This window comes from Alosa alosa, chromosome 21 (genome assembly GCF_017589495.1).
Source record: "Alosa alosa isolate M-15738 ecotype Scorff River chromosome 21, AALO_Geno_1.1, whole genome shotgun sequence".
Classification (NCBI taxonomy): domain Eukaryota; kingdom Metazoa; phylum Chordata; class Actinopteri; order Clupeiformes; family Clupeidae; genus Alosa; species Alosa alosa.
Window position 1 is genome coordinate 4,643,763 of NC_063209.1, and position 24,578 is coordinate 4,668,340.

Consider the following 24,578-nt stretch of genomic DNA (forward strand, 5'->3'; position numbering starts at 1 on the left):
TTGAGAGTTGGTGTTCACACTGTCAGTAAAAGAAGACGTACAATGTAAGCGTTATGATTGTTGTTCAGTATAAACAGGTTTATTATATTGCATGAATTAACATCATCAAAACATTTATTTGTTGAAAAAAAGGGGGGGGATTATACAAATTGATTGTTTATATTATATAAAAAAAAGATTCAGTGCATTTAGCCTTATGCAGTCAGAATAAGAAATTGAATAACATTTCAAAAGTCCAGCTTTTTTAATCAAGTATGGAAATAAGTCCATTTTCAGCAGTTTTTTTACTGCTTCATCTCGTCTGCATCGGTGGCGTTGTCCTCTTTTGTCATCTTCTCCAACTGTTCTGTGGAATCCGCTGTTTTGCAGTTGATGGGCACTACCCTCTCAGAGATGGAAGGCGTCTGTTTTCCTGGTGCTTCAATGTGAAGCTTTCCCTCTGCTAAACTGCAGGTCACAGCCTCAGGAGTCACCCCTTCTGGGAGATCAAACTCCCTCCTGAAGGCCTGGACCCTGTAGGAGTAGGAGCCTTTTCCATCTTCGTGTCTCTTCTCAGATTTGCCGCTCACTTGTAGCTTGTTGCCCACCTGTTTGACTGACAGCTCTTCAGGAGAAAAGTCTTTAGTGTCCAGCGTCAGAGCAAAACCATCTCCCTTCTTCTCAAGGTTCCAAGGAAGTGGATGAAGCTCCTCTGAAGCTGGGATTTGGTCAATCTCCTGGAAGATGTGGTGCTGAAGATTCTTCAGGAGCTCCAGACTGCTTGGCATACCTTCCATGTTTCTCAGCATAAGATCTGTGTGAATGTCCAGAGGTCGGACCTGAGGCCAGATACTGCGGACGGGCCAGTAGAAGTCCACAAAGGGGCTGAGGGAGAGCTGGAATCCGTGAAGGCTCAACATCTTCAGTGAGAGTCGGGAGTTCTTGCTGTGTCTGCTACTCGTAGCGTAGCCTTGGATTTGTCTGTTTGGTTTCAGCACGGTGAGCTCTCACTGCTTTATACTGCCTCTTGAAGTTCCATGCAGTTCCTGAATATTCCAGTCAGTGCCAAAATGTACCACTGTGTGTCACCCTGGAGCATGGGGATGACGTCACAGAGATTCTAAATTTGGATTTGGTGAGCAATATGGATTCTTTGCATATTGGTTCACCAACTCACAGGATACATTTAAATGAAATTGATGTCATGTTTATGAACACTTATCATTAAACAGGTGATGTATTCAGGAAGGTGATTTTAAAAATACTCAGGCTAAAAACAAGCACGGCCATAGTGAAATTTGCAAACTGTACTGTGTCCTAAGACGTACATACATTTCATCAAGGGTATATATTTTTGAAAAAGAAATATATTTATCATGATGGTAAACACATCTTTTTTCATATTTCACCCCCTGCAAGAATGTAATAAGCTTTGTAAAAAGGTGTACATTCATGTGGATTCAATACAATTGAACATTGACCGCTGTTTTTATGTTTGAATAAATACATCAAAATATACATACATACATAAAATACGTCAAAATGATGTCCCGGAGTAGATATCTATCGGTAAGATGGGTTTCTTACTGAAAGCCTCATTTGAAAAAGGAAATTAATTTCCTCCTCTTTTTCCAACAGAAATAAACCACACTACTAATGATAGCACTATTTCGTCAGAAAATGCAGTTTCATGCTTGAAACATTGCCATTTGACTTGATGCTGTTGGTGATGCGCACATCAATTTAACTGTCTAAGTCCTGTATGTTGATCTTTAGGTTTTATTTGAAGGATTCCTAAGTTGGTATTTGAAAGTGGCCTGTTTAACATTGCTTAATTACGTAGACAGAAAATGAAAACTTTGGTTGCGTCCTATGTCAGGTCTTGTGCTTTTCTAGGAAATGTTTGTATTTTGAGAGTTGGTGTTCACACTGTCAGTAAAAGAAGACGTACAATGTAAGCGTTATGATTGTTGTTCAGTATAAACAGGTTTATTATATTGCATGAATTAACATCATCAAAACATTTATTTGTTGAAAAAAAGGGGGATTATACAAATTGATTGTTTATATTATATAAAAAAAAGATTCAGTGCATTTAGCCTTATGCAGTCAGAATAAGAAATTGAATAACATTTCAAAAGTCCAGCTTTTTTAATCAAGTATGGAAATAAGTCCATTTTCAGCAGTTTTTTTACTGCTTCATCTCGTCTGCATCGGTGGCGTTGTCCTCTTTTGTCATCTTCTCCAACTGTTCTGTGGAATCCGCTGTTTTGCAGTTGATGGGCACTACCCTCTCAGAGATGGAAGGCGTCTGTTTTCCTGGTGCTTCAATGTGAAGCTTTCCCTCTGCTAAACTGCAGGTCACAGCCTCAGGAGTCACCCCTTCTGGGAGATCAAACTCCCTCCTGAAGGCCTGGACCCTGTAGGAGTAGGAGCCTTTTCCATCTTCGTGTCTCTTCTCAGATTTGCCGCTCACTTGTAGCTTGTTGCCCACCTGTTTGACTGACAGCTCTTCAGGAGAAAAGTCTTTAGTGTCCAGCGTCAGAGCAAAACCATCTCCCTTCTTCTCAAGGTTCCAAGGAAGTGGATGAAGCTCCTCTGAAGCTGGGATTTGGTCAATCTCCTGGAAGATGTGGTGCTGAAGATTCTTCAGGAGCTCCAGACTGCTTGGCATACCTTCCATGTTTCTCAGCATAAGATCTGTGTGAATGTCCAGAGGTCGGACCTGAGGCCAGATACTGTGGACGGGCCAGTAGAAGTCCACAAAGGGGCTGAGGGAGAGCTGGAATCCGTGAAGGCTCAACATCTTCAGTGAGAGTCGGGAGTTCTTGCTGTGTCTGCTACTCGTAGCGTAGCCTTGGATTTGTCTGTTTGGTTTCAGCACGGTGAGCTCTCACTGCTTTATACTGCCTCTTGAAGTTCCATGCAGTTCCTGAATATTCCAGTCAGTGCCAAAATGTACCACTGTGTGTCACCCTGGAGCATGGGGATGACGTCACAGAGATTCTAAATTTGGATTTGGTGAGCAATATGGATTCTTTGCATATTGGTTCACCAACTCACAGGATACATTTAAATGAAATTGATGTCATGTTTATGAACACTTATCATTAAACAGGTGATGTATTCAGGAAGGTGATTTTAAAAATACTCAGGCTAAAAACAAGCACGGCCATAGTGAAATTTGCAAACTGTACTGTGTCCTAAGACGTACATACATTTCATCAAGGGTATATATTTTTGAAAAAGAAATATATTTATCATGATGGTAAACACATCTTTTTTCATATTTCACCCCCTGCAAGAATGTAATAAGCTTTGTAAAAAGGTGTACATTCATGTGGATTCAATACAATTGAACATTGACCGCTGTTTTTATGTTTGAATAAATACATCAAAATATACATACATACATAAAATACGTCAAAATGATGTCCCGGAGTAGATATCTATCGGTAAGATGGGTTTCTTACTGAAAGCCTCATTTGAAAAAGGAAATTAATTTCCTCCTCTTTTTCCAACAGAAATAAACCACACTACTAATGATAGCACTATTTCGTCAGAAAATGCAGTTTCATGCTTGAAACATTGCCATTTGACTTGATGCTGTTGGTGATGCGCACATCAATTTAACTGTCTAAGTCCTGTATGTTGATCTTTAGGTTTTATTTGAAGGATTCCTAAGTTGGTATTTGAAAGTGGCCTGTTTAACATTGCTTAATTACGTAGACAGAAAATGAAAACTTTGGTTGCGTCCTATGTCAGGTCTTGTGCTTTTCTAGGAAATGTTTGTATTTTGAGAGTTGGTGTTCACACTGTCAGTAAAAGAAGACGTACAATGTAAGCGTTATGATTGTTGTTCAGTATAAACAGGTTTATTATATTGCATGAATTAACATCATCAAAACATTTATTTGTTGAAAAAAAGGGGGATTATACAAATTGATTGTTTATATTATATAAAAAAAAGATTCAGTGCATTTAGCCTTATGCAGTCAGAATAAGAAATTGAATAACATTTCAAAAGTCCAGCTTTTTAATCAAGTATGGAAATAAGTCCATTTTCAGCAGTTTTTTACTGCTTCATCTCGTCTGCATCGGTGGCGTTGTCCTCTTTTGTCATCTTCTCCAACTGTTCTGTGGAATCCGCTGTTTTGCAGTTGATGGGCACTACCCTCTCAGAGATGGAAGGCGTCTGTTTTCCTGGTGCTTCAATGTGAAGCTTTCCCTCTGCTAAACTGCAGGTCACAGCCTCAGGAGTCACCCCTTCTGGGAGATCAAACTCCCTCCTGAAGGCCTGGACCCTGTAGGAGTAGGAGCCTTTTCCATCTTCGTGTCTCTTCTCAGATTTGCCGCTCACTTGTAGCTTGTTGCCCACCTGTTTGACTGACAGCTCTTCAGGAGAAAAGTCTTTAGTGTCCAGCGTCAGAGCAAAACCATCTCCCTTCTTCTCAAGGTTCCAAGGAAGTGGATGAAGCTCCTCTGAAGCTGGGATTTGGTCAATCTCCTGGAAGATGTGGTGCTGAAGATTCTTCAGGAGCTCCAGACTGCTTGGCATACCTTCCATGTTTCTCAGCATAAGATCTGTGTGAATGTCCAGAGGTCGGACCTGAGGCCAGATACTGCGGACGGGCCAGTAGAAGTCCACAAAGGGGCTGAGGGAGAGCTGGAATCCGTGAAGGCTCAACATCTTCAGTGAGAGTCGGGGAGTTCTTGCTGTGTCTGCTACTCGTAAGCGTAGCCTTGGATTTGTCTGTTTGGTTTCAGCACGGTGAGCTCTCACTGCTTTATACTGCCTCTTGAAGTTCCATGCAGTTCCTGAATATTCCAGTCAGTGCCAAAATGTACCACTGTGTGTCACCCTGGAGCATGGGGATGACGTCACAGAGATTCTAAATTTGGATTTGGTGAGCAATATGGATTCTTTGCATATTGGTTCACCAACTCACAGGATACATTTAAATGAAATTGATGTCATGTTTATGAACACTTATCATTAAACAGGTGATGTATTCAGGAAGGTGATTTTAAAAATACTCAGGCTAAAAACAAGCACGGCCATAGTGAAATTTGCAAACTGTACTGTGTCCTAAGACGTACATACATTTCATCAAGGGTATATATTTTTGAAAAAGAAATATATTTATCATGATGGTAAACACATCTTTTTTCATATTTCACCCCCTGCAAGAATGTAATAAGCTTTGTAAAAAGGTGTACATTCATGTGGATTCAATACAATTGAACATTGACCGCTGTTTTTATGTTTGAATAAATACATCAAAATATACATACATACACAAAATACGTCAAAATGATGTCCCGGAGTAGATATCTATCGGTAAGATGGGTTTCTTACTGAAAGCCTCATTTGAAAAAGGAAATTAATTTCCTCCTCTTTTTCCAACAGAAATAAACCACACTACTAATGATAGCACTATTTCGTCAGAAAATGCAGTTTCATGCTTGAAACATTGCCATTTGACTTGATGCTGTTGGTGATGCGCACATCAATTTAACTGTCTAAGTCCTGTATGTTGATCTTTAGGTTTTATTTGAAGGATTCCTAAGTTGGTATTTGAAAGTGGCCTGTTTAACATTGCTTAATTACGTAGACAGAAAATGAAAACTTTGGTTGCGTCCTATGTCAGGTCTTGTGCTTTTCTAGGAAATGTTTGATGTATTCAGTAAAGTCATTTAAAAAATACCCAGGCTTTGTTGAAAATACAAATAAATAAAACATGGCTAACATTGAAATCTGCCAACTGTACTGTGTCGTAATACCTACATACATTTCATCAAGGGTTTATATTTTTGAAACCCTATGAATGAACAAAATTGTGATTGATGTGAAAGGTACACAAATCTTTCCAACTATTTACAATGTTAAAGTTTAAATACATACATACATACATACATACATAATTGAATATACTGTCTTGGAGTTTGACTTTCTGATTTCAAGCAAATATAAAAAAATGAAAAATATTTTCCTTTTTTTTCTTCTTTTAACATTAAAAATAATTTACAGTAACAAATATGTGGATACCTGTGTGACCTAAAGCGGTTCAGTTGTTTGAGATACTGGTGTTGAACAATGTGTGGAAACATTTCAACCCAAAAATCAAGGGCTGCTTTAACACTCCGTACCGTCTATGACTATGTATACACTGTTATACAGATGTACAGTAAATTCAGTAAACTCTTTAACATTCCTGCTTTCTAAACTTTAATCATAAATGACAGTTATTATGAGACATGGTAATCTTAACAAAAACAGGGGACTTATTTCAACATAGAATTATGTGCCATTTTTTGCTCAGTTTAACAAAATAGCAAAAACATCATGGTATGTGAACAACAATTATAAGGCTGTTGGAAGTTGAAAAATGGCATGAGTCAGTTAAAAAAAAAAAAAAAACAAAAAAAAACAACTCCTGTTCAGGTCTTCGTCTTTTCCAAATGCTCCTATGAAATGATGGGGGAGAAAAAAGTCAGGAAAATGTTTTAATGTTAAGGAAATAAGTAAAAATGTTCAGCACAATTTCCTTTGAAGAATGATTGTCAGAGATGACAAAAATCTCCCCGGTATTTGTGAGTAGTTTGTATCAGGCTTTTAACATTTACATACCTTTCTTTGTTACTAATGTACAGCTCAAAATATACAGAAAATATACAGAAATATATACAGACTTTAATGTAATTCTGTCAATGGCAAAATCAACATAATGTAAGGTCGTTACAGCCATGCAAAATTACTAAAAAGGAAAATCCCTGCCATTCAATTCTATTAGCAAACATGTTCATTACATGATCTTATGCAATCAATAGCTAAAATGTAAAACATGATAATAATGTGAAGTCTTCACCTTAAACTTCTGGAAATGAGGCAGGCTACTGCAGTGTTCATTTTTGGCCTCTTCTTCGGTGGCATAGATGATGTTGCACAAGTTACAGAAGTATCCCACGACAGGTCGCACAAACTCCTGCCCTGTGGTGGAGTTACATCACACTTCTTTACATACTTCACCATTCATATCACTAAGTTACAGTCCCTTTTCCATTGAATGGTATCACCTCAACTCACCTCTACTCTACTCAGTTATGAATGAATTAATGAAAACTTTACTGAACAACAATCAACAAGAAGTGTTCAAAAGGATAAAAAAAAAAAACACAATAAAGCCCAGAGGCTTGTTTCTATTGTGGTCCTTAAGATGGAAGGGGAGTAATAACACATGAACTAGAACATTGAGGACAAAGGGGAAAGTAATTATCAACTAATAGTCAAGACAAAGAAGTGAAAACACATCAAAAACACAAAAGAAAAAACAAGAGCCAAGTTGCCAGACAGACAAGCAGACACACAAACAGACGGTACAATATGCCTAGTACTTCAATGATCTTTTGATTTTGTTTATGAATTTGATAACCATTTTTTATTGAAGATTTAAAATGAAAGTAGGATGAGCTCCACAGTTTAAAGTTGGAAGGTAAACCATACCAAAAGACAGCTGCCGAGTATAGGAAAGAGTACTTTCCCATACAGTTCTTAAAACGGCAGAGCCTGTAATCTGTGGAACTTCCCCTGGTGAAATAGTTGCGCATGTCACTAATTTTAGAAAAGTAATTACATAGGCCTACATACTTGGGTGTGGGGCGTATTACAGAAACTTCCTAACTCGAAAATCCTATTTTATCTGTTTGGTAACTACGGTAACAAGGGTTAGGATCGGATTTAGGAAAAAAGTCATTACAGAACGGCCGATCCTAAAGTCAGTTTCTTATCTTAACTCCAGATAGGAAATGTGTATTACAGAAATATCCTAAGTTACCAAAATCCTAAATAAACTGTCCTAACTTTAGGATGACCCATCAGCTCTCCTAACTGTCAAATTACTGTTACAAATAAGCGAGATGGCTGCTCTTTTGTTACATGTAGCGCAGGTACTGTCTGTATAAATCGTCTTGTAAATAAACTAGTGCTTTTTCAAAGTTCACAATGTCTCGTTTTAAATGTCAAGGCCCTCGGAAGTCTAACAATTAAGTATGGAGCTACGCTGAGACTCGTAAATGGTGTAAAACCGTGATTTATTTGCATGGCTAGGCGGATAACAAGCGCCCGATTTCTGAGTGCAGGGGACAAGCCGAGATGAGCTAGACATACGTTCACACTCGGTATCATGTTTCAACACACTTTAGGTCAATATCACACCGGAATTCTCCTTTAACAGAGGTGGCAAAAGCCATTGGTGGATTAGCGCGAAGTTACATCAAGTTTCCAACGGGTAATGAACTCCACATTGAATTATTATTATGATAGCTGCTAGTTGTGAAGTGAGGTGATCCAACAACAAGTTTCATCTGTTGCTAAGTAACAGACATAAAAGCTGAACGTCGATGCTAGATCGCCTACTTAGGATATCTTAACTTGAGATAAGATAGGATTTTTCTCAATTTGGTATTACAGAAACATATCCTATCTTAACTTAGGACTTAAGATAGGAAGTTTCTGTAATACGGCCCCAGGTTATTTCTTATCTTATAAACCAAACACAGTTGAAGTTGGGAAACTCTCTCCTCCACTCTGAGCCACCTAAAGTGTTCTACATACTCGCCGCACCCGACCGGTAGCGCGACAATGTGACGTCAAAATTGCGTCATATTCTCTGTAGCACGAGAAATTTCAGCCTCGCGCAGCAGGTCGTGCACCGGAGATTTTTTTTTTCAGATGCATGCGACAAGCAGGATGAGCTTGGAGCCAAGATCAGGGAGCATGCGTGCCTCTATAGAGACATAAACCACATTCAGGCATTTCATATAGCCTAGCCCACATCTTACATAAACATGTTTGAATAGTCAGTTTGAAGAGAGAGGGAAATTAACCTGGCTAGTTTACCAGCGAGAGTTCGTGATTTTTGAATAGTCTGCTGGATAAGTTAATGAAGCTACCAGAGGGAATTAAGATGAAAGACCTAGGACACAGGGACATGCCAATAATCCAGCAAAAGGTAACATAGATATTTATTTTCAACCAAAGGATATCTAAGACCTGAAAAAATCTCTTTCCACCTCAGGAAATTACACAAACTCATTTCTCAGCACCAACCAGCTAGCTTACTTGCTAAAATTTCCCTCGGTATGAATAAAGTATCTATCTATCTATCTATCTATCTATCTATCTATCTGCACACACCTTGGAAACTAGATGGTAATGATGGTAGTTGTGAATAGCAGCAACCGAAGTCAGAAGTATCATCACAGAGGGTAGTTTTTACTGCCATTGAGGCCAATGCCAATTCAGGAGAATATTGCAACAGAGCCCGTCTACGGAGAGCCTCCCCACTCTATTAATCCCATACAAACCGAATTTGGCTGCAGTTCACCTAGATGGCGATCGCGGGCGAGTCCAAAATACATGGGGTCCTATGGAGCTACATGGCTACATTTATTGTTTTCACCTATTTAACAACTGAAACCCTCCGATTTTATTTTATTTTTCGCAAAATGGATATGGATTATCAATCAAAAATGAAATAATCCGGGAGCCACGCTAGCATTGATGCTATGCTATGATCATGCTAATGAATGACGTCATTGACACGTTTGAAAGGCTTTTTAGAACAATTAAGTGACTTTAAAAAATATAATACTCAACCAAGTGTATTGTCTTTGACTCCCCTTTCGAATACAATATTCAAATTACTTGAAAACAAATTATATCCCGAGAAAAGTGGATTTTGAGGGGTACAGCTCCAAAGACCTCTATTCATTCTGGACTCGCCCGCGAGCGCCCCTAGATGCAGTACCACACCGGAAGCGTTCCGAGAGTGAAGGTTCTCCCCCTATTAGACATTCTCTGATTGCGCGAGTATAAATGGTTTACGGCGCTCCCGTGACGTCACATTGTCGCCCAACGGTCGGGAGTGGCGAGTATGTGGGACGTTTAAGACTAGAGAAATGGTCAGGAAGAAGATAAGTTCTAGGATGTAGTTTAAGGATATCTCTGATCAGTTTATTTTGACATATCTGTAGCTTGTCTTTGTAGCTTTGTCAAGATGGCATTGAACAAGAGCATCGGCCAGGGTATTTAAGGTGTTACTATCTAAGAGGCTGGATATTCTTGCTAGGAATAACTCTTTGGGACATAAACTCCCCTGTTTCTCCTCCCTCCTCCCCAGTTTGTTGTGTGACCGCTTCCTTGGCCGTAATTTCAACATCATCTACGACTACCTTAAACCTCAAAGACTTTTTCAGTTTATCTCTGGACCCCAAAAAAGAATTTTGCCAAGGTGGAGAGACAGCTTGTTATCTGTTAACCAAGCACTGAGGTTAAGGAGTTCTAAACTAAGCAGCCTTTCCACCTCTGATTTCACTTTATGAGAGACTAGAATAGCTGAGTCACCTGCAAATAAAAACAAATTACAATCCATTTTAAATGACTGTCTTGTCCAGAACACAGCAATGTAAATAGCCACCAATCAGTAACCTGCAATACTTTCACATCATCTTTTGGTATCGCCTCAGCTCGCTTGGTACCTCAACGGAGGCGATACCAAAATAGTACCAGGCACCAGTTTTTGCTAATGGAAAACCAAAAAAAGCAAGTAGAGTCGAGGTGAATTGAGCTAATACCATGCAGTGGAAAAGAGACTTAAGATTAATCTGTTAATTCATAAGCTCATTCAGGAAGCACATGGGGGGTGGCGTACCGACAGGATTGTTTGGCTGGTATTGGCTAAGACCATCATCTTCGTCTTGCTTTGCCTTGATGGGCTGTGCCACTGTGGTCTCTTTGTTGGTGGCTGCCTTGTCAGTGCTCACAGACTCCTAAAAATAATAGCTTTATGGTTACAATAGATAAATGTTGTGCTCTTCCTCATTTCACACAGACAAAAGTGTCTGTTGAACAGTACACTCTGTTCACTTGTACCTCTCTGACAGGCGATTGGCTCTCCTCCCCGGCCTTTTGTGAGGAATCTTTGTTTGGACTACTTTTTTCTTGGTTCTTGGAAGTCTCACTGGGCTTTTCTGCCGAAGCTTCTGAATCCTCTCGAAGCTTCTTGTTTTGATCAGATTTCTTGTCCTTGGATTCTGTTGGAGACTGCTTCGACTGGGACTTGGATTTGGAACTTGAGCGTGACCGGCTCCTTTCTCTGCTCTCACTGCTTTTGCTGCACTGGTGTTTGTCTTTTTTCTCAGGTTCGGGAACCCATCTAGAGGTAAAAATGGGTAAAACAAAAAACAGATAAGAAGTAGCCAGACAGGGGGGGTTGAGATGAACATGTTAAGTCTATCAAACTGCCTGACTTCATGAGATTCGATAGCAAGACTCACGCATTGACAAGTTTCTTGTATTTCCAAGAGAGTGCAACCTCCAAGGCATAATTGTGAAATATAAATTTCCTTCGTGTCAAGTCGCTCACTGCTTTCTTCGCATCATCACCATTCTCCATTTCAATGAAGCCCTGCACAAGAAATTGTGTAAGCAAGTTTAGTATTTTGCACTGTTTAGTACAATGTCTAAGGCATCAAACAAAAAACAGAGATTTGCTCTGAGTGAGAGAAAGCAGTGGCAACTTTTGTAAAAGAATGTGATACAGAGAGGGAAAGAGTGAAAAAGAACACATGTGACCCACGATTATAAATAGAATCTCCTGGTGGAAAATGCTTTTGGAATGTTAGTCTCATAGTGAAAGCTAACTCGGGGCCCTTCATTTAACATGCATCAACTCTACTCACCTCGCATCGATTTCGAATCAGGAAGTAGCGCGCCACCTTTCCATACCTCTTCCCAATCTTCCAAAACTCTTCGTCTGTGTAATATGCCTGTGGCAAATTCCTGAGGCAGATGACTCTCTGATCTAAAACCTGAATTCAATGGTTATTTCATTACCATTTGTCATAGTTCACGTTCAATATGGTATATAACTCTTCAACTAAGTCAGTTAGAGGCTAGAGGCAATTGTAAATTGAAGGGAAATGTAATCAACACATCTCTATGGAATTTTTGGAAACTTCAGACCTGATTTCTAAATTTAACCCTGCACTGCACCCATACATTAAGAGAGACTGACAGACATACCGAACTTTGTGATTTCTTTGCATCTGCAAGACAAGACAAAAAGAAACAAAAAGATAGCATATCTTGCACCATGCACATTTTAAATATTGCTTTAATGGTCAAATCTATACTAAATCTGTCATTTACACTAATATTGAAAATAATCTAAAGAAATATTAGTATATTCATTCATCACAGCCATTGTTGTTAGCATAGTGTCTGGTTCAAATTCATCATTAATTCATCTTCACGAAACAACAAACTTAGTTAAACCTAAGGGGTATACTACGAAGCAAGATTAGTGCTTTATGTTGTGCCAAAAGCCAGGCTTTACAATAACACAATTTCATAAGTCAGGTGAATCATAGATCACTATGGTATTTCCGGCCATTTTTCACATATATCTCTGTTTCTTGAGATCACGAGTACGGTCGGTAGAAAAAAAAAAAAACCCTGAAAACAATCGGTATTACCTAGCTCAGGTTGCTGCAGCTACAGTGCTACACTCTAGGGGCATGAACATGGGGGCTCATGAACAGAGTCTAACACTGTAGCAGCCTGGCACCTCTAGCTGAGTTTTTTGAAGATAGAGAGGCACGCCCCTGCTCTGATGGCAGATTGTTCCACCATAGGGGGACCACAGATGGAAAAAGTCTGGATTGCCGTGGGAGTGGCAGTGCCAGATGATGTTCCTTGGAGGAATGCAGCGGTCGATGGGTAACATACGTTTTAGAGAGCACTTAAGTAAATGGGTGCAGACCCAGCAATCACTTCGTATGCGATGTATGCATGTTTATTTGATGCGGGTGGCTAAGGGAAGCCAGTGGAGCTCAGTGTACTTCAGGGTTTGTCCAGCACAAAACAATGACAACACAAAACATACCTTGTTATGCAAAATTTGCTTCGTAGTATACACTTCTAGGCTCATGAAAACATCATGTGAATTTGTGTATATGCTGGCTATTATCACATGTGGTTTACAAGATTTCCTACAATACCTTGTTCATCTGATGAATCCTCATCATCAATCTCATCTAAAGTAATCAAGTTCTCAAGGCTCTCTGGAAAATCAAATTCTTCCTGTAGAGTAGGAGTAAATAGTTGATTAGCCCGTCTAAATTAACAGGAGACAATTGCACTTAAAACAAACAAAAAAGGCTACCTCCTCATCTGCGACCTGCTCCATCTCTGCTGACCCATCCTCCATGTCTTGTGGTGCCTCCTCCTTGTTTCCGGCTGTGTCTTCCACGTCCTGAGCTGTGCTCTCATTTAGTTCCTCATTCTCCTGATCTCCTCCAGAGGTCACTTCTATGACTTCTTTTTCAGACTGAGAATGAGTCTCTCCTTTTTCGGATCCCTCTGCAGTGCGTTGTGCCTTGTGTTCCTCCTTACTGCTAGAGGACACCAACGCCCCACTCTCTGTCGCCTCTTCACACGCTTCTGATTTCTCTGAACGACTAACTCTGTTTGAGCCCTCAGATGAGAGTTTCTCTTCTGCAGGTTCAGACTCAACCTCAGCTGCTGCCTTCTCCTGGACTTCGGCCTCCTCCGTTTCTTGCTCTCCATCTTGATCTCCGTCTCTGGAGGCCACCTGCTCGTCATCCTCCTCCTCCACCTCAATCCCATCGGAGTCCACTGCATCGAGAATTTCCACGCCCTCCATTTCGTCGTCCTCTGCGATCACTGCTACTCCCTCCAGGTCTGAGTCACTGTCAGAGTTGTGTGCTTCCAAGGCTCCAGGCGGCTTTACTTCCTCACTTGTTTTGCCCTCCTTGTCAGTGCTCACCTTCCCTTCAGAAACCTTCCGAGGAACTGGCTTTGGGGGAGAATCTTGAGATTTCCCTTTGGGCTTCTCCTCTTTTGGAGCAGAGCTGCTTCGATGGTGTGATGATGAATGTGTTCTCTCCTTTGAATCTTTCTGGCTTTGGGAAGAATGTGTTGTCTCTTTCGAGTCTTTTCGGTCTCTGGACTTCCTCCTGGGACTTCGAGATTGGCTTCTGGATCTGTGACTTCTCCTAGTGTGCTTTTCAGGGGATTTACATTTTGTACTTTTCTCAGGTGCACAATCCCTAAAGAATACAGCCATTATTAACAAATTGCAAATTAACAATGTGAAGGTGGCTCTGTTAAGACAAGATCTCAGTTATTCACCAGTGGATGGAAAAGAAAAAAGTATGACCCAATCCAGTAGACTGAGGGCTGGATGTACAAAGAAAGAGTTTTTCTATGCACAGAAACTGAGCGCTGTGCCTTGCCATATTGCATGGAATATACTAAACTGTCACTTCATGATGTAAAGCCTGTCCCCGCTCGCTCCCGCCTCCACTACAATGCCATTTGCGTGCCCACAGCTGAACCACCAGCGCATTTGAATGGAGTTAACTGATGGCGACATTAAAAAGAATCAAAAGTTTAGCGATCATACATCATAATAAGATGTCAACAAGCATTGACATATAGAGTAGTAGTCCTACTCCACCTAAAAAAAATATTGTTTACTATTTACTGCATGTAGACTAGGGCTATGACAGACTTATAAGTTAATACCCTAGTAGCATTGGGAAGTTGGTGTCATGAAAGTGACAATACGACATTAGAAAGGCAAACAAAAGCTAGTGTTGCTTTTGACATAGAACAATGAAGAAAAATGATGCTCCAGATACGGATTCTGCTGTCTCTGAAAGTTTCTCTAATTGACGCATATAACTGCAATGTTGATTATACCTGTTTTTAAAAGGTGAAAGTTTTCCACCACAAAACAGACGTGTGCCATTTTCATACATATGGCGGAATCTAATCAATCACTATTAGAACTTCTCATCCCATGTGCTTGCACAATACTACCACATTTCCCCTCACCCTCCTATAAATGCATATGCATCAGTAAGAAAAGTGCAGATCGCGATTCAGTGGCATGCAAAATGCGCTTTGATCCACATGAGTTCAGTTTTGTACATACGTCATGTTTTAAGGTGCAAAAAGTGTCAGAAACAGGCAACTCAGAATACAACATCAGGCAAACATTTCCTAATGATTCTGTAATGTCATCTCAGCATTGCTTACATTAATGACAGTTCTAAGTACAGTAAAGACAGGCAATTGATAGAAAAGAATCGAAGCTAAAATGGCCATATACTTACTTCAGTGTTTCATACTCTGAGGAGTAGTCCACTTGAATAACAGTCCCTTTCAGTTTCAATGGTTGGGAGGCATGATGATTTACCATGGCTTCTGCATCTGCTGCATTGGTCATTTCTACATAGGCCTATAGAGGAATGGGTACATCACTAATTGTTTATTAACTAGATAATATTGCACTAGTGAGAGAGTGGTGTTGGTAAAGGATATATACCCAGGGCTGTGGTTTAGCACTCAGTACGCCAAATGCTGCAGGTAACCGCAGTCGTAGGTATATCTTACCCAGGGATGTCAAAGTCAAATACATTAGAGGGCCAAAAAAACAAATTTGCTACAAGCCGAGGGCCGGATTGGTTCAATGTTTATTAAAACATATTAAAATGACTGCACGTAACCTATTGAACCAAGACGTGTACTGTATTTTATTTAATGATTAAATGAATAATGACTGTGACTGAAGTGCGGACAGAAATATACGATTTTTCCCATCCTCACCGACCTGGTCATAAAACTTGTTTAAATGATCATACGATGCCTCCTTGCTGCTTTGTCGTCTACATCAGCCTTTCTCAAACTTCTTTGACCGGAGGCCCAGTCAAGGCATACTTTGGGGTCATAGGGCCCACCTACATGAACCCATCCTCCCACCCCCCATCAAATTATCATAATAATATCACAATTATTATTATTTTTATACTATATATGTTATGCTATACATGCACTTCAAAACAGTCAATGTTTAAAGTGCTAAGATTGTTCACAAAAGTTTGTGAAAACATGCACATCAGAGTACTGCTTTACTAATGTAAAATATAATTAGGCCTACAATAGTTTCATTGTTTTGCATTGTTGATGATGCTTGCATGAGAAATACTTCTCAAAACAACAGCAGTTATATGGGTGCCGTTGTTTTGGGATGTTTCCCTCATGCAAGCATCATACACTGATAGAATATTTATATGCTATTTAATTACATTTAATTTGAATGCCTGAATGTAAGGATTCAGAAACACAATACCAGCTTTTGTGAATGGTAAATGGCGGATCAGATAATGCGTAAATCACTGATCTGGAGATCTTTAACTATTTTTAACTAAGACTAATTCATAGTTTTTTATGGAAGTTGCATAAATCCACGTTGTTCTATTAAATGTCGTTTCATAATTAAATAGCCTTCCAATAGGTTGAAGTTTAGCTTTGCTACCAACGTGCACATGCATGCATTGAATAAACGCTCATACCACGACTTAATTCTATGCCTCTATGTTTGATGACACCAAACAAGTATTTTCTACTAATTGAATCAGAAATGTTTATTTTCTTTTTCTGTCCGCGGCTCCTTGATCAATTGCGCAGCAAATTATCAGACGATGACCGGGAATAATTTCACTCTGCAGACCATTGTCCACATTGCGGACCGCGGCCCATAGTTTGACAAATGGTGACCTGCATGCTGCCATATTAAGGCCTTTTATGGTGTTTTTTAGCCGGGTTTTCACGTGGAAGGCTCTGTAGAAATCTGACACCCTATTCAACGAAGTTAAACTGAAAGAGCGTGCCGTTCACAGACACCAGAATGAACGAGTTCACAGTAACGTTCATCAGGCAGTAGTAATACAGTAGCCTACGTTCAGTTCCCGTTCGCTCAAAATATGAACGAGTTCATGAACTTTCGTTCAATGAACACGTTCAGGCACAACACTGGGGAGGGGTAGAGGTAGCTGAAAGTTGACATCTGCCCTGACTGAATACTGATGAATAATGAAGCCGAGGCCCACTTGCGGCGCCGCAGTGAGTTCGTGGGCTACCGTTGCATTGTGGGAAATGGAGTATTGGTGCGTGCAAAACAGCAGCCGGCGGCTGCGGCCTGCGGGCTGGTTCTAATACTAATCAAATATCATCCTGGGGGCTGTAGATAATTCATCCGGATCCGGCCCGCGGGCCTTGACTTTGACATGTCTGATCTTACCAATGCCACTATCACGAGTACTATATTGCTTTAGTTTTTCTCAGTTGCTTTGGTGCATTTCTCAGATCAGTATTGAAATTCTCAAAACTGTTTGTTCAAATTCCATATCATCTTGAACAAATAGCAATGCTCTTGTAGATCCATGCCACTGACTCAGTTTTTTTTTTTAATTTTCAATTGCAATTTGCAAATATTATTTTAGTCAAAATGCACTATACTGATTCCCTGCTGAATAGTCCTACCCCATAAAACAAATTGGCCTACTTTAATCGCTTGTGCCATTACATGCAAATGTGTTAAACTAGCAGTCATAACTAGTTGTCATAGTCTGTCTAGCATATATAAATATATGTGACTTAACAGACAGAAATATCAGGATGTATAGAAAGATGTACAGTACAATACTGTAAAAGCCTTTGTTTTCTTTATACGGTCACAATGTCTGTCAACAGAAAAAAAAAAAAAAAAACTTTGAACCATATCCACTGTCTTGCAATCAACCCCCTCCACACACAATAATGTGTAACTTTGTAGTTTTAAAAATAGAAAATAGAGCTGCCTTGCGATGATGCACCAAATAGACTGAGAAAAACTGTAATACAACAGTTCCAATAACAACAAGCGATAATCAAGTCTAAAGACATCACACGGTGTTTTCTATTGTTCATCAAAATACACTGCTTGGGATGTGTCTTACCCGAGAAGGTAAAAACAGGGTGTTCTTCACAGGACCAAATCGTTTTGCAATGGCTGTAAGCTCACTGGTCAGTCCTTCTCCAGCAGGTAAGGGTGAGAAACACACCACCTTGGAACTCTAGAATGAACACGTGATACATTCATCAATTTCGTGCAGTTACTTCAAAATATTGATTTAATGACAAAACAAAACAAAAAACAAAACACAAAAACTTACCTTAAGAAACTTAAATGCTTCTGATATAGTGAAGACAACCTGACTTCCCTCCACTTCCAATGGATTTGAAGTGAAGTATTTTTCAATATCTCCGGCTTGATCATTAGAGCCCATTTCCACAAATGCCTGTGTTATTGAGATCCACACTGAATAGTCAGGGTCTTTTACACACAGTTGCAGGGTAGCAACAATCATGATAAACAACAGGACAAGTGTTTTGTCTACAAGCTGAATACAATATACAATCTTGGTTTAGGATAGCCCTGCCACTGTTTACTGTTCTCTCAAATCCACAAGGCCAGAGAGCATACAGGCCTCACCAATGCCTTCACATGTGAAATAATAGTTAAGGCAGATGGTTCAGTCAAACTTTTCATGCAAGTCCGGAAGTTCTGATTAGGGACGCACCAATACCATTTTTTCTAACCAAATATGAGTATTTACATTTGTGTACTTGCTAATACCGAATACCAATCTGAATATTTCTACCAGAAAAGTAACTATTAGGCTAGCATGAAAATGCAGTGAATTTGAGGATAAGGTTTATTCTCTTTTCTGGCTCTGGTTGTTACAATAATCCAAAAAATAAAGAATGACAAGATACCCTATGATCACAGCCTTCAGTCTCATGTAATGTAATGCAATATTACAATGTTTCCCCCAGAAATACACCTAGCGGCGGCACATGAAAGCATAGTAGCAGTTTCTTAAGGGTAGCAGTTATGCTACTATGCTTTAGCGGAAACATTGCAATGAAGTGGTATCGGTGTGTGGTATCGGAGAACTTTTGTGAGTATGAGTACGGGCACACTATCGGCCCAATATCTGAAGCTGGTGTCCGTGCATCCCTAGTTCTTTCAGATGACTGCTGATTTCATGATGACACCATAGAATACTTTGATGATACATTTATTTTGTCACAAAGTTCCAGTCTTATTGATGGTTTAATATGTGTCTAGCTCCCCACTTTGGAGGTGGGGAATTTTCAAAACCCACCTGACCATATCAACCTGGCAAAATGACAAGTGTTAAAAAAAAAAAAATAATTTCGCATTTTGGTTCCCATGTTACATTTTCCGTCTTGGTCTGCTGGATCAGATGTTATTTTAATTCATATGCTGGTCGGTTTATGACTCTTTTGTTAGTATGTGGCTATTTTGTTTTGAATCCATGATCCTCCTCATCAAAAAAGAAAGGCATTATTAAAGATAGATTTCTGTAAAATATTTCCTGCTGTTCCTCGCGCCCCACCTGTCACTCTCTATTACCCACTAGTGGGGCAAGTCCCACACTTTGAGGACTACTGATCTAGCTAGACAAGCAAGTGACCAGGGGCCTTCACCTTGATCAGCAGTGATGGGCGTCAGTGAAGAGCAAGAACTACTTACCAATGACGGGAACATTATAATTTTGATGATAGCCCCAAACTGTCCCAGGAGCCTCCTTATATACTCCTCATCAATACTTTTGGCAGCATATTTGACAGAAATAACTTTGCCGACAATCTAAGTAAAGAAGCAAGGACATGAAAAAATAGTGTTACCAAATGCATTTCCATTCACTAACTGTAAGTACATTGTGAGCTGGATTGCTGATACTTACCTTGGGTTTTTCTTTCACTTTTTTCAGATTGGGTCTTTTTTCATTTTTAGGGGGTCCTTCTAAAGGAAAAGGAAATTGATCAGAGATTAACATGAGAGAATAATCATGCTACATTAAATTACAAAACATTCTTTTTCCCATATTTATCAACACTTAATCTTACACAACCAACATATGCCTGTACACAGCGATGATGAAATGTGGACTGAATGTAGGTAGGAATAATTACAGCATTAATGGCATTTAACATATCTAAACCAGCTTAAATGTTTTCTTAGGGAGGATTTAAAGCCTTTTGATAAAAGTACTGGCCAATGTGGAGGTGAAAGAGAGTGAAAGCTCTGTAATGTTTACTTGTGTTTTCATTTCCAGATTGAACTCTGGAAGCAGGTCTGGTCCCGCAACACTAATGATGAAAGATTATTAGATCAAATGGCCAAATTGGCATGTGACTGTACAGATAAAGCTGTTCCTATACTGAGAGAAAACAGTCAGTCAATATATACTAGTGCATCTGGTAGTTACACAATTCAGGTGCTGCAGCCAAGACAGACAGTCTCCTGTTAGCTAGCCTGATACAGCAGAAGTTGTTTCTTACCAATGGACTGGCTAGATCTCTTCTGTGGTCTTGCAGTTTTTGCACGATCATGGGCAGTTGTTTTTGCACGATCATGGGCAGTTGTTTTTGCACGATCATGGGCAGTTGGTCTTGTAGGAGGATCCCCGCTTTGCAAGTCAAAAAGCTCAGAATTACAAAATTACACAGAATAAAAAAAAAAAACTTTTGCATGATAAACAACTTAAAGTACATCTTGGTGCATACCTTCTGACTGAACTGATGTGGCAGTCCCATGCTGGATACCTTTATGTGCATAAAAACAAGTAATTGAACCTGAATGTTGCCATTTTTCTTGTTACGGAAAAAGGTAAAATTCAACAATTGTAGTGTTCTATCTATCTAATAAAATTCTAATATGTTAAACACATTAAAATTACCAACCTCTGCAGCAGCTTGAGCTGACTGTCAGCATGTTGAGCAGTATTTACGTGTTGATTCCAGTCCTTTAAAAAATACAACATACTTTTACTTATATGAAATGTAAAACAACTCCCATTATAACATATCTACATAATAAAATGACCAGTTTTGAACATGACAGCTCTTTTATGCTACCTACCTGCTTCTCCGGTGGAGCCCAGCCCACTCAAACGGATAACACAAGGAAGATCACTGAGAGAGGGAAAGCACGAATGAAAGTGACATTACTTACCTTGTTAGAAAGTACAACCATGTTGCAGAGTTGGCAGGCGTATGGGAAAACAGATGGAGTTCTGCCATGAAAATCTGATGCCTCTTTCTTCGATGGCAATGTGTGGTGCACGTCCTTCTTCGGGAAATACGGTGGTTCACCATCATCAACCACAGGCTTCTGTCGGTAGTCAATGTCACGCCGGGAAGAAGCTGAAATGCGGCCCTGTCTTGGTTCTGCGCTGTAGCTTGCAGAATGGTCATGATGCAAATTTTCACGTCTAGAATGACCATACTCTACCGCATAGCTAGAGGTGACCCCTTGTCGAGAATGGTGAGCAGAAACGCTGGTATGCCTTTGGTCAAGGTTGTGATCTTGCCACGTCTCTCTGAGATTGCGTGAGCTGGCAGGAGCGGGATGAGGCGAGTGAACTGGCCGGTACTCTGTGGAAGTAGAAAGCCGCTTCCTCTCATAGGCTGGCAGAGGTGCTGGTCCTGGAGCACTGGTGGTGAAATGGGAGGCAGAAGCAGGAGGCACAGGACCAGGCTTTTTACTGTCCCTCAGCTTTTTCAGCAGATGGGGTAGGGTCTCAACGGTGATGAGGTCCTCTGGCATTTCAGCGAGGAGAGAGAGGTCACTGGGCTCTAGCCCACAGCTATCAAGAATATTGAGGACATCAGGTCTCAAAGATGTGTGGGTTTCCATAGCACGACTGGAAGGTTGGTCACGGCTGGAAGGTTGGTAACTCTGGGGGTGAGGGAGGTCTTCAGGTCTTTGGTAAACATCTCTCTGCCCAGTGTACTGTGAACCGGGGTCTTCATAGAAGTCGTCTTGAGATCTGTATCCAGTCCGCGAACTTCTATATGGATGGTTCTGAGACATGATGCAATGTCTTACCTTTCTTTAGGGATCTATGCCGTAGTATTGCCGCAATTAATGTACCTTTTACTTCAGTCCCTAAGCCTTAATTTTAAATCAGTTGAAAATTCCACTTCACTTGAAACCTGACGTTGTAAAATGAGAGAGAAGAAGAGGTCTGTGTAAATTGTATTCTCTTGAGTGCCTGTGAAGCATATTTGAAGAGAGAGTTCTCGAAAATCCCAGACATCCAGAAAAAGTTCCTAAACCAATTTGGCCTTTAATTGAATCCTAAGTTTGTACTGTTTTATTAAAGGTGCTAAAAATCAAAAGTAGGCTAATCTGGCAATCCAAAGGTCGAAATGCTACTGTGTGATTGGGTAAATTGGCAGATGGTGCCACCCCACAAACTCAAAACAGTATAGCAGGCTGCAAATCAAAGTCTGAATGTGAATATCCTAGTTGTACCATTGTTGTTAATGTCAGTAAAGTAGGGCTGGAACAACGCGTCGATGTAATCGATGACGTCGACGCAAAATATGAGTCTCGATTCGTCAAGCATAACTTGTGCTGCTAAATATTTTTAATTTTACACCTTCAGTGTTTTCCATACGTTGACTAATCTGTGGCTGGGCACCACGAAATCAAAACCGGCCACCACACATTGATGTTCTATGTTGTAGTGATACTATTTAAATTAAAGATAAGATCATTTCATTGAGCTGCACTTTTTACTCACACAGCCTTTCCTCGCCCCGCCCGCTCTCTCTCGTAACGAGCCCGCTGCTCCTCCTCTGCATGTGATCTGAATGTTTGCAAAATCCCGATGTAAATGGAAAAGTGCTTGTCCAAAGGAGAAGTACGAACCGTTATTTGAACTTACTACGTTATGAATTGCATCCACACATCAGCAGCCTTTTAACTGTGTTAATGTTAATTGCAAGGATTCCCACACGTCTTAAAATGACAGGCACTCAATTAGACATACACTACTGAACTTTATTGAATGCTACCTCTGACTAAGAATGCATTACTTTGCACTTGTATAGTCTTTTATTTTGGAATCTTAAGAGCAATAAACATATATTACAATGTTAAAGAATTCATGTTTTTTCATTCATATATGTAAATAAACATGTATAATTAATTGGGAGATAATCTAATCGAAATCGAATCGGACTGAAAAAATGAATCGTTAGATTAATCGATGCATCGAAAAAATAATCGCTAGATTAATCGTTTAAAAAAATAATCGTTTATCCCAGCCCTACAGTGAAGCCAGTATTTGAGAACAACATGTTTCTTTAATCTTTGATGGCATGTTATAATCATTTTATGATTTATTACAATGCCATACCAAAGATCCTTGATTCCGCTTTAACCCTCTCTGGTCTTACATACATCACCTTTTAAGCGCAGGAGCAAAAACGTTACAAAAGTTCCAAGTAGATTCTAGGCTCATTTATATGGCTCTGGGTAGAAGTCTAAGTGAGTAACTTTGCTAACGTTAATTGTATGTGTATGTCGCTATTCACGATAACTTTGCAAGCCCTCTCAACAGGTAAATCAGGAAAAGATAAATCAAGAAACCAACCGGTACTTGAATGCATTCTTGTTCGATAGTGTTAACTGTGCTAAATAACTTAGCGTTACTGGGAACATGCTGGGCATGTCTTAGCAGTACCAAGATTGGCAGCTAACAGTTGCCAAACATTAACGTTAAAGTGAAAACGGAATTTAAGTTTGTGCAACATTACACGGCTGCGCAAAATATTGTAAACGATTAGGTCTTTATTGTGTACTGTAGGCCTAGTTTAAGAACGTTTCTTGTTGTGGCCAGGCAACTAACTAAATCAATTCATTGCCAATTGAACTGTTAGCTAGCTAGCTAGCTAACGTTACAGACCAGTGGGCAGCACCAATAATGTTCTCTGAAGATACAGCCTGCTTGCTGTCTCAAAGGCGCAAAGCGCAGACTTACCCATAACATAAAATGTGATTTGCAATACATATATACTTTGATATTCTTACCTTTCGTTGGTAAATCACGAGGTCATCAGTAAAAACACATTACTGTTGCTTCAAACGACAACAAACAGAGCGGTCTGCTGTAGTGTTCCCACCCTTGCAGTAGAACACCACGCCACCAACTGGCCCGGAGTAATAGACGAGCAGACCTACTCAGCTACTCCGGAACGCATACAAGTGTGATCTCAAAAAGCCATTTAACCCTCTCGCTCAATCCTACTACATCTTCATGAAAGCTCTGAATATTGCAAGCGCGCGAGCACACATACGGTATTGCACTCTCCCCAATAATACAATTGTTGGATTACACAAGCTTCATTCATTGGAACAATCCCAAAACAGTAAATGCACATTTCTGGTACAATGTCTTTAATGTATCCCTGCTGGGGGGAAAAAACCTGACCATCTTAAGGTGGTTTACTGGTTGGCCAGCTTGTTTGACCACCCTATGATGGTTCATGGTTGACCTGCTAAACCAGCAAAACTCTTGAGAAAACATACCTTCAGCTGGTTTACCCATCTTATGATGGTAATTCAGCTGGTTTTGCTTGACGTAGCACCTCAAGCTAATCATTTTAGCTGGTGTTGCTGTTCTACACTGGCCATGCTAGCTTATGCTGGTCGTTCTAGCAAACCAGTGTGACCGTCTTACACCAGCTGTATCTACATGACATGCTGGTCACACCAGCATGACCAGCTTCCTCAGATGGTCACACCAGCATGTCCACCTGCTGGCCCAACCAGCTACACCAGAAAAAGACCAGCAAGAGCTGGAAG

The 24,578-nt window shown here is 40.1% G+C and overlaps 4 protein-coding genes across 5 annotated transcripts; all 4 read right to left on the reverse strand.

Annotated features, from left to right (window-relative positions):
- Window positions 1-57: 57 nt before the first annotated feature.
- LOC125286393 (heat shock protein 30-like) lies at window positions 58-1,891 on the reverse strand. The gene has a single exon (XM_048231442.1). The coding sequence runs from the start codon at window positions 897-899 to the stop codon at window positions 285-287; it is 615 nt and encodes a 204-aa protein (XP_048087399.1). The 5' UTR covers window positions 900-1,891; the 3' UTR covers window positions 58-284.
- Window positions 1,892-2,026: 135 nt separating this feature from the next.
- Window positions 2,027-3,731, reverse strand: LOC125286258 (heat shock protein 30-like). Its single transcript, XM_048231153.1, has one exon. It carries the CDS (start codon window positions 2,783-2,785, stop codon window positions 2,171-2,173), a length of 615 nt encoding a protein of 204 aa, XP_048087110.1. The 5' UTR covers window positions 2,786-3,731; the 3' UTR covers window positions 2,027-2,170.
- A 287-nt stretch (window positions 3,732-4,018) lies between these two features.
- Window positions 4,019-4,681, reverse strand: LOC125286259 (heat shock protein 30-like). Its single transcript, XM_048231154.1, has one exon. The coding sequence runs from the start codon at window positions 4,667-4,669 to the stop codon at window positions 4,055-4,057; it is 615 nt and encodes a 204-aa protein (XP_048087111.1). The 5' UTR covers window positions 4,670-4,681; the 3' UTR covers window positions 4,019-4,054.
- Window positions 4,682-6,184: 1,503 nt separating this feature from the next.
- On the reverse strand, window positions 6,185-23,944 carry matr3l1.1 (matrin 3-like 1.1). 2 transcript variants are annotated; one of them, XM_048231151.1, is made up of 19 exons: window positions 23,805-23,944; window positions 20,937-21,919; window positions 20,666-20,727; window positions 20,489-20,527; window positions 20,264-20,391; window positions 19,666-19,724; window positions 19,452-19,568; window positions 18,064-18,189; window positions 17,848-17,964; window positions 15,184-15,308; window positions 13,206-14,112; window positions 13,042-13,123; window positions 12,065-12,087; window positions 11,722-11,850; window positions 11,317-11,447; window positions 10,913-11,195; window positions 10,692-10,809; window positions 6,849-6,970; window positions 6,185-6,447 (listed from the first exon to the last, which is right to left on the reverse strand). In XM_048231151.1, exons 2-19 carry the CDS (start codon window positions 21,795-21,797, stop codon window positions 6,421-6,423), a joined length of 3,456 nt encoding a protein of 1,151 aa, XP_048087108.1. In that variant the 5' UTR covers window positions 21,798-21,919; window positions 23,805-23,944; the 3' UTR covers window positions 6,185-6,420. The 2 variants fall into 2 exon arrangements, with proteins under 2 accessions (XP_048087108.1, XP_048087109.1); XM_048231152.1 differs by lacking the exon at window positions 23,805-23,944 and adding an exon at window positions 22,513-22,529.
- Window positions 23,945-24,578: the final 634 nt, after the last annotated feature.